This window comes from Quercus lobata, chromosome 5 (genome assembly GCF_001633185.2).
Source record: "Quercus lobata isolate SW786 chromosome 5, ValleyOak3.0 Primary Assembly, whole genome shotgun sequence".
NCBI classification, from domain to species: Eukaryota; Viridiplantae; Streptophyta; class Magnoliopsida; order Fagales; family Fagaceae; genus Quercus; species Quercus lobata.
In genome coordinates this window covers 82,799,238-82,812,234 of record NC_044908.1, presented here as the reverse complement: position 1 = coordinate 82,812,234, position 12,997 = coordinate 82,799,238, and the positions used below count along the sequence as shown (strand labels likewise).

At 34.7% G+C, this 12,997-nt stretch overlaps 1 protein-coding gene across 1 annotated transcript; it reads right to left on the bottom strand.

Moving 5' to 3' along the window:
* Positions 1 to 10,837: 10,837 nt before the first annotated feature.
* On the bottom strand, positions 10,838 to 12,268 carry LOC115991304 (LOB domain-containing protein 24-like). Its single transcript, XM_031115012.1, has 2 exons — positions 12,113 to 12,268; positions 10,838 to 11,137 (listed from the first exon to the last, which is right to left on the bottom strand). Exons 1-2 carry the CDS (start codon positions 12,266 to 12,268, stop codon positions 10,838 to 10,840), a joined length of 456 nt encoding a protein of 151 aa, XP_030970872.1.
* Between the last annotated feature and the right edge of the window lie 729 nt (positions 12,269 to 12,997).

Genomic DNA, 12,997 nt, shown 5'->3' with positions numbered 1-12,997 from the left:
CCCAACCCACCATGGTGGGTCAAAAAAAATTCAACCCAACCCAACCCATCATATAAGTCCAACCCAACCCAACCCAACCCACATGGGTCAGGTTGGGTCGGGTTGAACCCATGGGTTTTACAAATTTTTATTATTTTTATTATTAAATTGAGTAAAAAAAATATTAATATTAATATATTAAAAAAACTTAAAGATTAGTATCAATGTAACTCCATAAAGGCTCAACACTAATGACTAAACAATAATAGTAATTTATTAGGATTTGTGTGAACTAATTGGCTTTTATATAGGACAGGAAGAATTGGTTATTTAAAAAATTTATTAATTATATAATATATTTTTTATATATATTAAATTAGTATTAGTAGAAGGAATTGAGAAAATATTACTCTACAGCTGGTTTTTTTTTTTAAATTATTAAATATATAATATATATTTAAATATATATATATAAGTGCCCTACAATTGATTTTTCTTTTAAAAATTTATTAAATATAAAATATATTTTAAATATATATTAAATATGGTGGGTCGGGTTGGGTTTGGTGGGTTTGTAATTTTATGACTCAAACCCAACCCGACCCGCTATAAATTTTTTTTTTTTGTAACTCAACCCAACCCACCAAGCCTAAAAAACCGACCCAACCCGGTGGGTCGGGTTGGGTTGGATCGGGTTTGGCAGGTCGGTGGGTTTTCTGCACACCCCTAGTGGGGTGGAGGTCCAGTGGTACGAGGAGATGAGAGGTGTTAGAGCTTCTCAGGTCTGATAGGTGTTTGAGAATTTTGTCTTTAATTGAGTTATACTTGTGTGTGCAAGAGTGTATTGTAAGATCAATGGAAATATGACATGGCGGCACATCATTGGTGGTGTAAAGGGCCTTCTTTACGCATGACCTGACTGAAGGTTCTCTCTTAAAAAATTCTCACTTTCACAACGCATGAGGCTGAAAAGCCAATGAAGGTATTTTTTATTTGGGGATTTAGGGTTACAAGGTTTTGATTTGGGGAGAGGGTTATACCTGTACGTGTGAGAGACAGCTGGAAAAAATAATAGGAAAAAAAATGTTTTAATTGATTGTGAATAGGGGTGTTTTTGTCTTTTAACTTTGTTCCTCCTAAGCAAAACACATGTGCGTGTCATGTGCAGGAAATTTCTGTCAAAGATAATTGTAAAACTAACATCGGAATGCAAAGTGTAGATGGTGTCATAGTTTAGGGTGCAAACTGTGTATTTGAATATTTTAAGATGCAAAGTGTAATCTGGAATATAGTTTAGGTTGGTAAAGTATAATTTTCCAAAATATTTATTTAGGGTGTTCAAGATTTTTTTTTAGGGTGGTCAAGATTTATTTCTAGGGTGGTCAACAACTCATAGTAATTTAAAATTTTAATTTTTTTTAAGGTATATAAAAAGAAAAAATTTCAAGTCAAGGTGGTCATGTGACCACCATGATTAACAAGTGGAGCCACCTCTGAAAATTGCCAAGTTGTTAAGCTGAAAGTCCAACCAACGAGTAATTCTTAAGTACTCCTAGTGCATAGTAAATAACTTCCAGAGCACGGTGAACAGTGTTTTCTCTCTCATATTCATAATATAGTCTAGTCATTAAATTTATGGGGGCTCCACCATAAATATAAGAGAAGGTAGCATCATTTCACTATATGACAAGAGTACCTATGAATTTTCCTCAATGTCATAATTATCAAAAAAACTGACTATGTAATCCAATTTTATTTTGATTATGAAACGAGTGTTTTTCTTGGATTTTTTTTCTATACATTTACTTCCTCAAAATCTCCACATTTTTTTCCCAACCATATTTTCTTTAGAAAAGAATAAAATACATATAGCCAAGCTCAATAGGATTAAAGCTTGATTGTCGTTGTTGTATGTTCTTTAAAAAGCTTTCTAAAGTAAAATGCCTTCTAGAATTAGCACAAAGAGCGAGCATCTTGTTATGCATCCGGATGAGTTTCAACAATGGAGAACAAGACCCTTCCTAACAAAACGTCAAAGTTAAGAGACTGGTAGCATTCTTTTGGCAAACCATTTCCCCAGGTTTCTTATAAATTATTGTCCATATGAGCAAATATATTGGTAAAACTTAGGTTAAGTTCCTTGGTACAACATATTAGATTGTCTAGTTAATTCGAACACTTTTTTGCATTAACCAATAAAGCACAATCATTTTATATTTTCCAAGAATGATTAACTTCAATGTAATGATATGTTTGAACCAAATGTATTATACCTAAGAAACTGTACATATGTTTTATCCATGTTTTGATAACAAAACTACTATCAATACCTCTATTCCCTCCATTCTTAATCTTCTTCCTCGTCTTGAGATTACTGAGGCTGCTTGGAAATTTTTGGCTAATCACTATAATTGCACTAATGATTCAAGCCTGGAGTTCCACATTGAATCAAAGTTTTATCAAATGCGCCAAGAGACAGGTCAGTCTATTTCTGATTTTTATTCTTAGACTTCTACTATGTGAGAACAACTCTCTACTGCAAATCCTCCATTAGTGTGTTCTAAGGACATTGAGCTCTTTGTCAAATATCGGGATTGCTGTAAATTCATGCACTTCATGATGGGTTTACGTGAGGATTTTGAGCCTACTAGGGCTTCTTTGCTTAGTTGGTCTCCTACTCCTTTTCTTGATGCTACAGTCAAGGAGCTCATTTTTGAGGAGAACCGTCGGCCTACTCATCACATGTCATCATTTGATCATGTATTGGCTACACCATTTCCATAGCCTCCCATTGCTACATTCACTGCTCCTTCACGAATAAACTCTGGATGTCCCACCTCTCAATCTTCCAAAGGTACTCGCTGCGAGTTTTGTCGTGCCAAAGGCCATGACATCTTAATTTGTCGTAAACTGCAAAAATTTATGCAAGAACAGAATAAAGCTTCTCTTTCTCAGGCAGTTGCTATATGTCCTTCAAATCCATCGGTTCCTACAGGTCCATCTTTGGCTTCTTCACTTACTATGGCTGATATTGAGGCAGTAATTCAACAGGTTTTATCCCAAACTTCCACTGCCCTTTCTGTCACCTCAGCTAAACAACCTTGGTTTTTTTAATCCCAATTTTCTGATAAGGCACCCTTAGAACACCCCAACACCATTTACACTGCTAATGGAACTCCTATGCCTATTAGTCATAAAGGAACAATCTATTCTCCTTGTTTATCCCTTAGTGATACTTTTTCATATCCCAAAGTTATCCCTCAATTTGCTCACTAGTATCTCAAGAAAGGCAATCTCAAGTTGTTCTCAATCTCCTCTACTGACCAGCTTGCTGATATCTTCACCAAGTCTCACCTGCCTGGTCGTCTTCAAGATCTTATATCCAAACTCCAGTTGGCTTCCTCCTTGCCACCTTGAGTTTAAGGGAGATGTTAGTGTATAGCTTAGACTAGATTATCCCATTGGGCTTAGCCCAATATACTGTACTTGTCAAGATCTTATATCCAAACTCCAGTTGGCTTCCTCCTTGCCACCTTGAGTTTAAGGGAGATGTTAGTGTATAGCTTAGACTAGATTAGCCCATTGGGCTTAGCCCAATATACTGTACTTGTAGTTTACTCTGCACGCATACTTAGGCTCTTTATTGTACATTATTATTTACATAGAATATATAGACTATTCAGTCTTTCTCTCTCACTTTATCTTCTTAACAGACCATAAATCTGAGTGAGACCGTTGAATATGATGTGTTGCATGAAATGAATACTATTAACATTGTGTGCACAATTGTAAGTAAAATTTTGGTATAACACCTTCAATTCTTTTTTGTAGGAATTTTTCAAGGCAACTATTATGAGATGGCTGTGAGAAGCTTGCAATGTGTTGCCATTGCATACCGTTCATATGGATTAGACAAAGTTCCAACAAATGAGGAGGATTTAGCTCAATGGGCTTTACTTGAAAATGACCTTGTCTTACTTGAGTAGTGTTAACAGCTGGAATGTTTAGTTTAGCTGGCCACCTTATGATTGGGAGTTATGGTTACTCCTTTGATCAGCTGTGTTCTAGCTTATCTTCTGGAGAAGGGGAGGATTGAATGTTGTGGAAACCTTCAAAAGTAGGAAGGTTCTGTATCTGTTCTTTGTATGGTGGTTGAGGGGTTCTATAGGGGTTAATTTTCCTTGGAGTAGTATATGGTGTGTTAAGCCTCACAAGGTTTCATTCTTTACTTGGGCATTGGCGTTGGATAAAATATTACAATGGATTATCTTCAAAACCAAAATATACGATTGTAGACTGGTGTTGTATGCGCAATAATGGTGGGGAATATGTTAAGCGCATTGAACTCAACTAGCACTTCCTAGTGTTTTTAATGAAGACATTCAAGTTTCAAATTCCCCATTTTCCATTGTAAATATCAAATTTAAAAAAAAAAAAGAAAAAAAAAGAAGAAGAATAGTTGGGAATTTGTTGATCATCTTTTGCTTCATTGCAAGATGGCAAGTTATATAAGGTGACTTTTATTTTTCATTTTTGGAGTATGTTGGGTTATGCCAAAGATAGCAGTTATTAGGCTTTTTTTTTTTTTTTTTTTTTTATTATTATTAAGTAAGAAAGACGTATAATAAAAAGGCTACTTTATGCAAAAAGGGCATAAAGCAAACCAAAAATTACAAATGAAAACAAAAAGAAAAGAAAGCAGAGAATAAAACTAATTACAAAAGAGGAGAGAACAAAGGAAAGAAGGGAGAGAATCACTAGATATGAGTCCCCAAGCCCGAGACCAGTTGAATAGAGAACCACTAAAGAAAGAAAACAATTGATCAATAGAACTATCCAAGTTCTCAAAAGTCCGCTAATTACATTCCTTCCACAGAGACCATAATAAGCACAATGGAACTAAATTCCAAATGTCAGACAAGTGCTTTCCTAACCAATTGCACCATCCAAAAAGTAGACCCAGAATGGTTTTTGGTTGGACCCACAAAATCCTAAAAGGTTTAAAAACAAAACTCCACAACCAATGAGCCTTCTTATAATAAAGTGAAAACTTGAAAATGTGTTAAAACACAAGAGCTGTTTAGACCTTCAAATTAAAAATTACAGCTCGATAGATTTTACTCTAACTTATACTAAGCGCAGAATAGAGTAAATATGAGTGGATAAACAAATAAACTAGTCTAAGCTATATTTAATATAACAAAGCAGTAATATGAAAGCTAAAAGAGTAGGGAAGAAGAATGAAAACACAAGATAACACGTCGATGTGTTATCGATGAGGAAACCTAAGTACTCGGAGTAAAACCTCTCCGCCGCCTTCCAAGCGGTAATCGATCCATTAGACAATCAGTTGGGATACATGGGTTAGCAAGAGACCCTCCAAGCCTAATCTACCCAATGCACCTAAGCCCTCTAAGCTCTTACTCCAACAAGGCTTCTCGGAACCGTGTCTTGTCTAGCTCTTCGGATCCCGCAATATGCCCAATTGCATCTACCAAAGCTTTGCTTCTTCCAATGCTTCCCAATAGCACCAAAACTTCACTTGACATTCTAAAAGTGTGTGGTAAGTGTTTGGGCTATCAACCTTTCAATGGTATGGAAATAGAGAGGTAGGAGTTGAGGAAAATCCACAAGCAATTGTGTAGAGAATTGTGGGTATAACAATCTCTAACTCTCAAGGTTTGTGGCTAGGGTTTTCTCTCAAAATCACTCCTCAACATTTGTGGGTAATGTGGGTATATATAGTGTAGGTACAGAAAGTGTGTATCAGAAATGACAGTCTGGTAAAACAGAATGTTTTGCGAGATCTTGTGGGAAGGCCTTACCCGCGAGACACTCGCGAAACACAGCTATCTCCATCCTGTCCTGACTCTTCGCATTCCAGTTATGTGCAAGGCACAAACATCACTTCATGGGATGCTTACTTGTGAGCTACCCGCGAAAACACTTCAGTCTTCAATTTGCCTTGAGTCTTCACACACACTCTCTCTCTCTCTCTCTCTCACACACACAACCCTTACAAATAAATCCCACATGAAATACAGGGTACAAAACATTGAATAGAATTACAATAAAATTTGGCACGGAATTAAAACCAACAAAACACATAGTTGTAAATTACAACTTTACATAAAGTAATAAGTAGTCCATAGTCTCCCCACAACTATGATACAAAATGCATTAGTTAACAAAATCAAAACTCCTAGGTCTCAAATTGTCGCTCATAAGAATCTTATTCTAAGTTGCAGCCCAAACTAAGAATGAAACACGCTGAGGAGCTTTAAGCTATTGGCAATGGGTGTTTCAACGTCATCATAGTTTCAAAGCTTGGAAGGCTGTCCTATTATGCATTTTGTGGTGATTTGTACTTTTGATGGTTTTGAGTGTCCAATTCATGTTATCAAGCAATCCTTGTTAATATGTTTGTTTGAGTGGATGGTTGTCTTAGGCAACATCACTCCTATTTTTTCCTAGAGTTCTTTGCCTGCAGTTGATTGTGATTTTTGTTTATGGGAAATTCTTGTATTCAGCTTTTTTTTTTTTTTTTGAATGAAATCATTTTTTAAATGAGAGAGAGAGAGAGAGAGAGAGAGAGAGAGAGAGAGAGAGAGAGAGAGAGAGAAATGTATCTGACTATTTGATTGTGTTGCATGAATTGTCAATTTTAATTATCTCGTTTTGGATGAACTTATTATAAGAAGATTGTGAATGGTGGTTAGGCTGAAGATTCCCAAACATTTCTAATGTATAATTAATGCTATTGCTCTTTGTAATCATGGTAGGTAAATGTTAAGACTGTAAGAATGTTTTTCAATCATTTCCCTGATCTTGAAAAATTAATTTACCTCATTTTCCTTCCCCTTGTTCTGGCTTGCTAAAAGACACTTATTAAGAATCCAACTCTTTGGTAATAACTATAAATTGTTGTTCTATTTGGAAGTATGGTTCATCAATTATATTTTGTAGCTAAATAGTTTATTTGTATATACTTTTATATAACAGCGCTTGATTTATGTGATCTAAATTCTGTTATTGCTATTGCAGTAAGGCATAGCTTGACTCTTCTTTTGGTCTGAACAATCAACTTGTTCTTTTTGACTGCATGTTGTAGTAATACCATATTCTTGGGCTTTCTATTTTCATCAAATGGCAAACTCTAACCTTGTTACCATCAGCACTTGAGGCAAAGAACCCAATGTGAAACAATTGAGAGGTAAACCTCTCAAACCAGGCCCTATGGGCTTGCTTAAGACCATAGAGAGCCTTATGGAGGAGGCAGACATGCTTAGGAAATTTAGAATCAGCATACCCTTGAGGTTGAGCCATATACACTTCCTCCTTTAAAAAACCATTTAGGAAAGCATTACTCACATCAAGCTGCCTAAGTTCCCAATTTTGATTCACAGCCAAAGCCAAAAGCAACCTAACAGTGGTAGGCTTCACAACAAGACTGTAAGTCTCCTCATAATCCAACCCAAACTGTTGAAGATAACCTTGAGCAACCATCCTAGCCTTGTACCTAGAAATGGACCCAACACTGTTCCTTTTCAATTTGTACACCCATTTACATGTAACAATGTTCTTATTAGCTAGCCTAGGAACCAAAGACCAAGTCTTTTGCTACTGAAGAGAGTGAAATTCAGAATCCATGGCTACAACCTACTGAGGATTTTTAGAAACAATGGCAAAGATGGTGGTTCTGTCACAGTGTAGTCATGAGTAACCTGCAAAGCTTTAGGCTTATATATACCATGTTTTGATCTTGTAACCATAGGATCAGTATTATGAGTTATAGGTAAAGAAGGAGTAGAAGGAATAGAAGATCAATCAAGTAAAGGGACATTAGGTATAGGTGGTGATAAATCAGGTAGAGGGGTAGCAAGTATAGGTGGTGGATCAGGTATATGTGGTGGATCAGGTGGAGAGGGAACAACAGGTATAGGCAATGATGAAGCTAGAGCAAAGGGTATTAGAGAAGTAATGAGGTCCAAAGGAAAGGAAGAATCACAAGAAGAGGGAACATAAGTAGGATTAGAAATGGAAGGAGATAAGGAAGGAAACTAATGAGAAAAATCATATGTGAAAGGGATATTAGGATTAGTGCAGGCAAAATTATGAGTAAAAGGAAAAAAGGGATTCATTGAACAAAACAAAACAAGCAATGTAAATTCTATTTGAAGAAGGATCAAGGCAAATATAACCCTTGGATAATGGAGGATATCCAAGAAAGATGCACTCTTTGGACTTGGGTTGAAGCTTATTTTTATTATAAGGGGTCAGATATGGATAGCAAGCACAACCAAATGATTTAAGAGCATGAAGAGGAGGTGGTTTGGAATAAAGGGACTGCCAGGGAGACTTGAAGTTCAAAATAGAAGAAGGCAACCTATTGATAAGATACACAGCAGTGGAAAAAGCATAAGACCAGTAGTTATAGGGTAGATTGGACATGTAGAGGAGAGAAAGACCAGTTTCAACCATATGCCTATGTTTTCTCTCAAAAACACCATTTTGCTGTGGAGTATGGGGATAGGAGGTCTGATGAAGAATGCCATTGGAAGAATAAAATGCTTGAAAGGCATTGTTAGTGTACTCAATACCATTATCTATCCTAAGAAACTTAAAATGTTTCAAAGGCATTGGTAGAGTATTGAGTTTCAACAAGAGCTTTAAAATGTTTGAACACAAAAAGAACTTCATGCTTATGTTTCAACAAAAATAACTATGTAAATCTTGTACAATCTTCAACAAAAATCACATAGTAGTTGAAACCAAGAACAGATGTGAGAGGGGCAGGACCCCAAACATCACTATGAACAATATCCAAGACAGAACTAAACACAATGGAAGTTTTATTCAAAGATGACTTGTGCATTTTAGCACTTATACAATATGTACAAGAAGAGCAAAGTGTATCAATCTGAGACAAAGACACATTCTTTATTACATTTTGCAAGGTAGAATATAAAATTCTAGAACTTGAATGTCCAAGTCTATGATGCCAAAGCAAGATCAGATCAAGTTTGATGGAAGCAAAAGCAGACACACTAGACTTAGAGTTGAAAGCAACAGAAGATGAAAGTGAAGAAGTAGTGGGAATGGGATATACTCCATCCTTACTCAACCCTTTGTAAAGGATCCTCCTCGAAGGCAAATCCTGAATTGAGAATTTCTCAGCATCAAAATAACAAAATGCATTATTTTGAAGACAATTTATGAACAGACGAGAGATTGGATGCAAGATCAGGAACTCTAAGTATATTATTAAGCCTCAAATTATGAGTAGAAGTTTGAAGTTAACCATGACCCACATGAGTGACAGGAAGCTCTTGTCCATTGCCTTCAGTAACTATCTTATTGCCCTGAACTGGTTGCTGATGCAATGTCAACTACGATAGATTGGGAGTAACATGATCTGAGCATCCAGTATCAGTAAGACAACCATTACATGACTGCACTTGTGAAGAGTTAGCTACCATTGAGGCTAACTTGGTAGGAGCATGTTTTCCCTGATATGAGAAGTCCATCCTATGATAGCAATCAACAGCTATATGACCAATTTTACCACAAATTTGGCAAATTGGCCTATTGGATTGACCTCGTCCTCCTTGAGACTTAGATTGATTATACTGTGGACCTGAATGAGGATTGTAACTTGAATTGCCATATCCTCCAGAATTAGGATTATAACCTGAATTACCATATCTACCAGAATTGTGACCACCATTTGGATTGTATCCATGACCACCTCTGCCTCTCTAATTATTGTTTCTACCACCTCTTCCTCGAGGGAAACCCTAATTTTGAGGATGAAAATTCACTGCCATGGCAACTGAATTAGGATCAACAGCATTAGCTTTAGATCTTTTCTTAATCACTTTTTCTTCAAAATTGAGCAAAGTGTTCAATTCTTCAACAGACAGAACATCACTATGAGTCCTGATTGCAAAACTGAAAGAATCATATTTAGATGGCAATCCATCAAGAGCTATATGAAGAAGCTCTTCATCATCAAGAAACACTGAAACAACAGCTAGCTTATCACAAGTCTACTTGATCTTTTGAAAATAACTGTCAATTGAATCAAAACCTTTCTTGATTGCATTCAATTCATTTCGAAGACTCATTACATGAGATCTTTAAATTGAAGCAAATCTCTTTTCCAATACTTTCCAAACTCCCTTGGCAGATTTTTGCTCAACAATAAGAGAAAGAATTGAAGAGACGGAGTTGAATTGATAAAAGTAAACATATCTTGCTCACGATTTTTCCAAGAAATGAAACTAGGGTTAATCTCAGTAGTGAAATTACTAGAAGAATCTTTGAGAAAACGATCTGGAGCTATAACAGAATCATCAATCACATCAATCATTGAGTAAGTTTCAAGAATTGCCTCAATTTGATGCTTCCAAGCAATGTAATTTCCATAATCAAGCTTGACAGTCATCATCGAGGACATATTGGATAGCAAAAGCAGTGAAGTATTTGCAGGTAAAGCTGTACTAGCTATAGCAAGTGTTGAATTTGAAGTAGTAGATGAAGAAGTTGCATTTGTGGAAGCCATTATTGTGGATTCAAGCTTTGATACCATGAAAGAACACAGAGGAAAACTAGAGAGAGAGAGAGAGAGAGAGAATTTTTGGTATTGAAAAAAATACAAAGATTGATGAATGAACACTTAATTACAATGGAGTTTGTTGTCTACAATATATATATCACCAAGAAAGCATAGAAAAATATCTAAGTAAATATCTCCCAGACTGAGGCTCACTCTAACAACTTGTAACTAACCCTCACACGTGCACACATATAAACACTAAACCAAGTCTGATTTACATAACATAAACGACATGCGTTTTCATTTACTCTTCTTAGACGACACTGGTTTTACTGTTGGAATTGTAGTTGCTTCATCTGTGTCATGAAGCTCTTCAATTTTACAGCTTGAGCTTTCATTTTGTTGTTGTTGTAGTTGTTGTTGTGCATTATGAAAGGCTATTTCACTCTTTGTCTTCGCTACCTCAGACTCAGCCTTAATTATTTGTTCTTGGAGTTGAGAGATTATCCCAACACTTCCATAGACTGGGTCTTCGACACGTGAACTTGCTTCGAAAGACATGCAATCCGCTGCCACAGCTCGTAAATGCAGTGGAAGTTGCTGCAATGCCAAATGACGAAAAAAAATAGAAACCAGCTTTCTTGTTTTGTTTTGTTTATTGTTTTTGGGTAAATAAACTAGAGAGATAAACAGCTATAATGGACTAATTTTGAAGTAATAAATATAAGTAGCTTAGTTAAAAATGCACTACAAATCAATTTCAAAGTAAAATAATTTTGGGATTCTTTTTTGTCAAATGAAAATCATTAATTACTCGGAATTTAATTTGACAAAGAATCTATTTCAAATGATGGGTGCTCTCATGCTTTGTTGTGACAGGTATTAAAATTACACTTGTTAAAGGTTGACAAAGAGTATATATATCGAAAATGTCAAACGGCTACATGAATAATAAAAGAAAATTCCATTAGGAGGAGAGTCAATTTTTTTTTTTTTTGATAAAAGAGTAAAATATTAAATTAGTTGCTCAAATAACTTAATTCCAAAATAATAATGAAGATTTGGTTAAAAATGAAAATTGACATGAATTTAAATATATATTTTTGGTCGAGTCCACTTCATTAGGAAGTAATATTCACTTGCTCAAAACACTTAAAAAAAATTTCTCTAGTGTTGTTTCAAGAAAATTTAGGAGGAAATGGTATTAAACAAATTTGATATTAACAAAAAATGATGAACTCAAAGCTTACAATGATAGGGAAAAAGAGGAAAGTAAAACAAGTTCAACATTCATATTGATTATAGAAGTAATTGTTTTATTTATGTGTATGTGTTGAAAGAATCCTTTAAGAAACATCTTAAAGATATCATTAACACCATCTATGTGATTATTTCTATAAGATAGAAAGCTTTTCAATGAACGACAAACAAGCTGAAATATTAATCCCTCGTCTATATATGCATATGAAATAATATCTACATAATACCTTTGTATTAACTAATTAATAAATGAAAAATTGTTACTAGTAACATGTATGTGTGTGTCTATATATATATATATATATTTGGTCATACCTCTATCATTTTGGTAATGTTGCTGGCACCAAAGATTTTTTGAACACAAGCAAATCTTTGTGGATTGGTTGGAGGAAAATATGGTGCAAGAACACAATCTTTAGGGCATCTCCTTCTCAAAGATTTGCAAGCTGCACATTTAGTTGAATGGGACATTGTCAGATTTTCGAGAATTTACTCAAAGATTTTCTTTCAAAACTTCTAATTTATTCTCAAGAAGAGTTCTATATATTTATATTATGGAGAGAGAGAGAGAGAGAGAGAGAGAGCAAAGGCGGTGACCAGTAAAAAAAATTATAATAAATTACAGATCCAATAAAAGGTCAAACACTACTCCCAAAAAAAAAAAAAAAAAAAAATTCTATTCCATATAATTTCCTTATGAAACAAAAGGTAAAAGGAGAATAAAATAGTTTTACTTAATGAATGCCCGCCCAATACAATTTGAGGTTTTATACAAAAACCTTAAATGGGCATTTGTGTATTTCAATATTGCTTAAAATTAAATTTTTTTATTATCCATCAATTTAGTTAATGTTTTGTACTATAAATTTTTATTTATTCAAAATTCATTATTCTTACATTTTTATATCAACAAAAGCATTTGATTGATGCTAGAGATATTACAAATTTTATTATATAGAACTTATAAATTGATGTGTCACAAATTAGAATAAACTGATTTAAACATTAATTTATTATGTTGTTTTAGTGGCACTAGTCTATTCTTGCCAAATAAATTGTAAGTGTCATGTAGTAGAATTTGTAGTAACTTTAACATTTTCCATTTACATAATGGTGATTTGGTTTGATTTTTATTATTTTATTAACTATATATTTTTTGGGAAAATGTTTAAGCTGCAATAAATTTTACTACATAATGCT

Bases quoted from the DNA above. Each gene is read 5' to 3' on its own strand.
- LOC115991304 (XM_031115012.1), bottom strand. From the start codon at position 12,268: ATGTCCCATTCAACTAAATGTGCAGCTTGCAAATCTTTGAGAAGGAGA. The intron at 11,138-12,112 runs GTATGACCAAAT...TTGGCATTGCAG, and splicing joins ACATTACCAAAATGATAGAG to CAACTTCCACTGCATTTACG.